The sequence below is a fragment of the Phoca vitulina genome, unplaced genomic scaffold (genome assembly GCF_004348235.1).
Source record: "Phoca vitulina isolate PV1807 unplaced genomic scaffold, GSC_HSeal_1.0 scaffold110, whole genome shotgun sequence".
Classification (NCBI taxonomy): Eukaryota; Metazoa; Chordata; class Mammalia; order Carnivora; family Phocidae; genus Phoca; species Phoca vitulina.
The window spans coordinates 538,469-545,518 of record NW_022589813.1 but is presented as its reverse complement, the minus strand read 5'-3'; the positions used below and the strand labels follow the sequence as shown (position 1 = coordinate 545,518).

Below are 7,050 nucleotides of genomic sequence, written 5' to 3'. Positions count from 1 at the left end.
CAGTTATGACAGTTTTAATACATTCACCTTTGCTCTCCTTAAATGGTGTTGGGGGGGTGGGAAGGTGCAATGAGCATAAATAAATAAAGGTAATTATTTCAATAAATCCAGTTTAACTAAACAAATCCAGATTATTTCAGGGAGTGTTCCCTGTTATAAAACAAAACAAAACTTCCGGAGGACTGAGGTCTCAATGCAGGTCCTGACAAAGGACACAGATGAATTCCCAGCAGTTGAGGACGAGACTCCCTCGTCCCCCTCTCTGAGTCCTGCCCCCTGGCTTCTCTGGATCTAGATGCCTATATTCAAGGCACAGCTCTGCTAAAGCTGTGTGATCCTGGGCAAGTCCCCGAACCCAGCTAAGTCCCAGTTTCCTTAACTGAAAAATGGGGAAAATAACAAGTGTACATTTCATAGGATTGACACGAGGAGGGAGTATGTGGGAGGTGATTAGCACAATACTGGCACGCAGTCAGTCCTCTGTAAAAGCTGAAATTGCTATTCCCAAGGCTGGCTCCTCCTCGTTCAGATCTCAGACCAAACGTCAGCCCGCAGTGAGCCTCCAGCTTTCATGGAGCAGCCCCCACCTTCTCACTCCCTCGCGCCCTTTTGTTTCTTTCAGAGCATTTTCTGCTACGGGATCCTTTCTCTTTTGGTTTCCTTTTTTAGAAAGGCTGTAAGCTTTACGAGGGGCACAAACCTCGGCTCATCCCGCGCACTGCCGTTTCCCCAGCTCCTAGCCTACTGCCTGGCGCGTAGTAGGTGCTCAGTAAATACTGGTTTGAATAAGGGACGGCAGCACGGTGGGGCAGCGGCCACTTCCCCACTTCCGTGCCAGAGCCTGCCACGCCACCAGCGCCACGACTCGCTTGGCTGGGGGGCGGGGAGGGACACCCTGAGTGTGAGCCCTTTTCTCCTCCTTCTCAACTTCCCCGTGTAACTTTCTGTGAGCACCACTCCAGAGGCTCCCGGGACGAGGCCACCGCCCCGGGATCAGGCCCTTCCCGGTTCTGCCTTCGGGGAGGGGGGCGGGGGGTGACCCGCGAGAAGCCAGTTCCAGGCGCGTCCTGAAGTCCCTCCCGCCGCCCCGCGTCGCTTTAAGGCGGAGGCCGGGGAGGGGGCCACGCCACCCGGCGGCTCCGCGCACGGCTCCAGACTTCGGCATTTCCTCCCCGCTCGCTGGCGCGGACTCCTGTCCCCTCGGAAGAGGAAGCTCCTGGGGCCGAGTAACGGGAACAAGCGCGTAGGAGAGCGGGAACGAGCGCCGAGGGGGTGCCCGGGAGTGCCGCGCAGGGTAGGAGGCGAGCCGGGCCGGGTCGGAAGCTGGCCGCGGGCAGCGCGCCGGGCCGCCGGGCGGGGAGGGGCGCCGGGCGGGACGCAGTGTGCGGCCGGCGCAGGGCGCGGCCCGGGGCCCGGGAGCGCAGGGCGGGCCGCAGCTGGAAGGAAAACTTGAGCTGGGAGAGGAGGCCGAGCTGGAGGGCGCCTTCCCCCGGCCCTGCGAGGGGGGAGCCGCCGCGGAGGCGAAGGAGACCGGGACCGCGGGGCTGCCGGGGCGCTGCCCGCATGCTGGGCCGGGGGCGCCGCCGGGGCTCGCGCCCTGGGCTGCAAGGCCGCCGCTGCCCCGGGCGCCCGGTATGTCGGTGCACTACACCCTCAATCTGCGCGTCTTCTGGCCCCTGGTGACCGGCCTCTGCACGGCCCTCGTGTGCCTCTACCATGTCCTGCGGGGAAGCGGGGGCGCCCGGGCCGACCCCCCCGACGGTGCGGACGGCGGCTTCCCGCTGCTCAAGGTGGCCGTCCTGCTCCTCCTTGGCTACATCCTCCTGCGCTGTCGCCACGCTGTTCGGCAGCGCTTCCTGCCAGGGTCTCCTCGCCTGGGGAGCCACCCGACCTTCTCTCCTAGACACTTCCGAGAGCCGAGTCTTGGCATCTTGCTGGAGAGTTACTACGAGCACGAGGTGCGCCTGTCCCCGCACGTGCTGGGCCACAGCAAGGCGCACGTGAGCCGAATCGTAGGCGAGCTGGTGCGGGCTGGCCGCGCCCGCGGGTCCCCCGGCCCCATCCCCGGCGGGGCGCTGGCGTTGGCCTTCCGTGGAGACTTCATCCAGGTGGGCAGCGCCTACGAGCAACACAAAATCCGGCGGCCCGACGGCTTCGACGTGCTGGTGCCGCTGCGTCTCCCGCCGCTGGTGGCGCTGGAGCCGCGGAGCCTGGGCGCCGAGCCCGCGCTGGCCCCCGCCTTCCGCGGCTGCTTCGTGTGCGCCCTCAAGGCGCCGCCCGGGGCCTCCGGGAGCCACTGGCTGCGGGACTGCAAACCCTTCGCCGACGGCTTCTGCGTGGACGTGCTCGGGCGGCGTCACCTCTCTGCCGCGCTGGTGCTGCGCTGGTTCCAGGCGCACCTGCAGCGCTCCCTGGCCACCGTGCGCTACAGTCTGGAGGGGCGTTGTCGGGTCAGCCTGACCCCGGGCGGCCTGGAGCAGGCTCCCACCCTGCACATCCTGCCCTGCCGCACCGACTACGGCTGCTGCCGCCTTTCCATGGCGGTGCGTCTCATCCCCGCTGTGCATTTGGGCGACGGCGTTTTCCTCGTGGCACCGCCACCATCCCCCTCGCCCGTCGGGCCTCTGTCGGAGCTCCCTGGAGGCCTGCGCACGGATGCACTGTGGGGTGTGAACACAGCTCGGCAGGAGCAGAAGCTGCTGAGCTGGCTGCAGGAACGGGCCCCTCCAGGTGCCTGCTACCTCAAGTGCCTGCAGCTGCTTAAAGCTCTGCGAGACCTGGGCGCCCGCGGGCTGGACCCGACGGCCGCCACCCAGTGGGGACGCATCCTGTCCTCATACATGCTCAAGACAGTGCTGCTGGCGGTGCTGCTGCGGGAGGGGGCCCCTGCTTCAGGCTGGGACGAGGCGCACCTGGGCGAGCGGTTGGAGGAGTTAGTGCAGTTCCTTAGGGACTGCCTGCTGAGACGCCACACGCTCTTCCACTGCGTCCTGGGCCCTGGTGGGGCGGCTGCCGAGGTGGGCCCGCTGCCCAAGGTCCTGCGTGAAGCTGCCCCCGTTGATCTCCTGGCTGCTTTCGACAGGCACGCCCGGGAACTTGCAGCGGCGCGGTTGCTGTCCACCTGGCGAAGGCTGCCCCAACTTCTCCGGGGCTACGGGGGTCCTCGCTACCTTGCCAGGTGCCCCCCACCCCGGAGTCAGCGCACGCAGGGGTTCCCCGAAGATCAGCCGTAAACCTTGGCGGTGCCCCCACCCGGCCTAATGCTCCTAAAGCCTCTCCCGCCAGATGGGGTGGGGGTGGCAACGAAGCCAGTTTAATGCAAGGAAATGAGGTGCCAAAGGTGATGGAAAATTCGGCGGGTGACATGTGGTGGCTTACATGTCCCCCCGACTCCACAATCCAGCGTATCCTTAGCAAGCTACAGAAAGACCTCCAACACCAGCAGCTAAGAGTTGGTTCAAATGTTGGTTTGTGTGGAATGATTCTGCAAAGGATCCAGCTTTTAGGGAAGCCCAATAAAGGAAACAAGAACTAGCTGCAGAGAAAGTTCCCTCTGTCAGTTTTTGAGACAGATCTCTGGCCCCCAAATTTTAAGAAGCTATTTTTTTTTTTTCCCCTATAATTACTTGCTCCATCCTGGGTTCCTGGTTGTCTTTTAAAAAGTCAGAATCTTTATCTACAACTGGAATTGAAGTTCTATTCTAGGGGCTAATGTTCTGAGGAACACAGTTTTCACTATTCAAATTAATATTAATGTGTTTTTTAAGTGGTGCAATCACGGGTGTTTGACAGGACTGCAAAGAATTAAGTCACATGTGTTGAGGGGCAGTCAAGAGTTGGTTAGAGAAACTTCCAGAGCAAATAGCACTTTATTTTGATCAGTCCTTTCATTTTGTGGTAATTGCCACCGCCAAGTGTTGCAGCCAAAAGGGAGGCCAGTTACCTTTATTATAAAGAAATGTGCAGTCTTAAAAAGCAGGCTTGCTTCACATCCTGCGGGCACACCCTAGGGTATGTACCAGTCAGCAGGCATTCATGGAGAGCGCACCGGGAGCCAGGGGCGCCAAGTAGCAAAAAATATGTGTTTAGGACCATACCAGTGAGCAGGGAAAACAGGTTGGGTTTTGAGAAAGATACATTTCAGTCTTTGCCTATCCAGGTGACTCACCAGAGCTTGCTGCTGGCTGGAGACGGAAACTGTTGTTGTTTGAAGCCTTTTGAACAAACTCCTCTGCATGGAAATGTCTTTCTGAGTTTCATGAGATAATGAGCAAATGCCTGCCGTAGCGCCTAGCATGTAGTTAGCTCTCTGAGTCAGTGCTCAGTGATGGTTAGTGGTCAGCACGTTTCCCTCCCATCCCCCTGGCGGCCTTTAAGTGGTCCTAAGGCCGACTTGGAGGAGCGGTTGATTTGGCCCAGGTCTTGTAAAGCATTTCCCATAGACTTCAGTATCTTGGGCTCTGTGCTCCCTGACCACGGATCAGCAGTCAGCCGAGGAGAGCGAGGTGCGGGTGACAGCTCTTGGCCAACAGTCTGCTGTTTTTTCTCTTTGGACATCAATATCCCCAACTCGCTTTAGGTTTAGGTTCAGAATAGCCCATCATCTGCTTGCCTAATAGAAAATGCAGCCAGTCCCACCCAGTGTTAGACTTTGGGACTTTTTAATATTTTTGACAAAGACATGTATTTCCTTAGACTCTTAAAGGTAAAACTTGGAAGACAGAAATAGCCACCTGAATAGGGCCATTGTTTAGCTTCGGGGTTATTCTGAGGGAATTCTTTAAAGTTTCTTTAGGGGACCTACTTGGCCACTGCAGGAAATCATTGTGAATAAATGATTTGCAGGGGATCCTTGCGGGAGCTGCAGAGACTTCTTAGATCCTTTGCAACCTTGGACTGTAAGAGAAACAGTTGCAAATGTCATGCCCGCTCTTTGAGGTTGTTGTGGGGACAGTTCCTCTTGATATCACAAAAGTCATTCCCAGTTTTTAAGGTCAGTGTTAGGTCATAAGGTACTGAGTTTAGTAAAGGGATCAGTCTACCAACTTCCTGCAAAGATATAAACTGCAGAGTGTTTCTTAAAATTACTTTTTAAACCAGATGTAAAGAGTAAGTAGATCTTTATATATATATATATATATATATATATATTTATAATGTTTCCATATCAGCCCCAATTCCCCCTGTAGTCTTGTTAAGTCTACTGAAATGGGGAACAGCAAGGCTATTGGAAGGATTATAAAGCTTTAAAAGCTGAACTTTCCAAATGTCTCTAGTTGAGTTGATAGCTTCCTTTTTTTTTATCTTGCTAGTCTTTTGAAGTTTAAATCTGGTAACATTTTTGTTCTTGTAGTGTTTTTGTTATTTTTTTTTTCAGGTTAATTACCCAAAGCCTCATCCATCCTCAAGATTTTTAAATTTTATTATTATTTTTTAATTAATGGGGCATTGTGTTTGTGAATTGTTAAAATATTAATGTTTTATTTAAGCGCCATGCTGAGCGATTGTTCTCTGTACATGGCAACCAAAACCTAGAGATTTCGATCAATTTTGATCAATGTGTAGTGATCCCAAACATGTACTGTGTACAAATGAAATAATATGGCATATTAGCCAGGTGTGATGGTTGCCCGAGGCACTTAAATTAAGCTCAATTCTGTCTTTTATCAGGGCTCCATCACCTCCTTGATCTGAAATGTACACATTTTTGGTGTATACTTGGTACTAGAGATTAATGTATGCAAAGATTCTTATACAAGCCTCCAAATTGCTCGTGGTGGAAAAAAAAAAAAAAAAAAGATTAACTGTCCAGCCGGTGCCGGAAGAAAAGTTCTGGGGACGATGACTCAGCCATTTTGCCTGAAGACACCCTTCAGTAACTCCCACTGACCAGTCTTGGGAGCCATCCTGGAAGGCTCGTTGTGGGCTGAGAAAAGGAGACGGTTTTTTGCAAGAGGAAATGGAAGAAGCTGTAAGAAGGGAGACTGAGAGCAAGGGAACCAAGAGAAATCTGAAGAACTCAGGAGAGAGGCCTCAAGAGGGAAGTGAAGGAAGAGATGGCGAGAAGGGGAACCCCGGGGGAGGGGGGGAATCACATGAGGATGCAAGAGGTTTGGGTAGGAAAAACATTTTTAGGTATGTGCTATTTCAAGCCAGGGGTCGCAAACTCAGCAGCCTGCGGAAGCAAGGCAGGGAGATCAGTCCGGGAAGGGGTGGGTGGGTGGTGGGGGCTATGCCCCTCTTAAACAGGGCAGCCATTGGTCAGCTCTGTGCTGGGAAAAAGGGAGGGAGGGGCCGGAAATCAGGATTCTTTTTTTTTAAAGTGAAACTTTCTCATTTTTAAACAAAATCGTTTTAAATTGTCCCACACACCAAGTGGGCCAAACAGAGCATTTGCTTGAGCCTGGGGCCACCAGTTTGCGACCCCTGCCGAACATGGTTAATCCTCCAAGTATATATAAGGTTATATTTATTGTTCTGGAGATGTTGTCGTTATACGTAGTTGGGGGTGTGATATTTCAAGTCCTTATCTCTCAGAGCTAAGCTTTATTATAGAAACAAACCAAAAAAAAAAAAAAAAAAAAAAAAAAAATAACAGGGCCACAGATAACACTTAACTCATAGTTCCCAGAAGGACCCTCGATCCCGGAGCTGTTCTTGTCCAGCTACACACCCTCCAAGCAAACCACTGGGGGCCAGTTCTTGGCATTTCCTTCCTGGTGAGTCGGTGCTCTGTCTCGGAGTTCACGGATGAGTAATCAGGAAGGATTGCAGAATAACTTGTTTCTTTTTGATTTGTATTTTGTTCTTATTTTTAAATTAGTCATTTTTTTTAAGTAGTCTCCCAGACTGTGGCTTAGCAGTGATGGTGGGTGGCCTTGGACCCCAGAAAACCAGTGCTGGGTCTTCAGGCCAAGCTTCTTAGGCTTGTTACCATGCCCATCGCCGAGAACACTGTTGGCTTCCACCAAAACTGACACCTCGCATTTGGAAGGGATGAACCAAACATGATTCCAAAGCATCTCTTTTTTTAACCTCATGGAGTAAGTC

At 53.7% G+C, this 7,050-nt stretch overlaps 1 protein-coding gene across 1 annotated transcript; it reads left to right on the top strand.

Moving 5' to 3' along the window:
* Positions 1-1,365: 1,365 nt before the first annotated feature.
* Positions 1,366-6,598, top strand: LOC116628064 (inositol 1,4,5-trisphosphate receptor-interacting protein-like 2). The gene has a single exon (XM_032398127.1). It carries the CDS (start codon positions 1,635-1,637, stop codon positions 3,231-3,233), a length of 1,599 nt encoding a protein of 532 aa, XP_032254018.1. The 5' UTR covers positions 1,366-1,634; the 3' UTR covers positions 3,234-6,598.
* Positions 6,599-7,050: the final 452 nt, after the last annotated feature.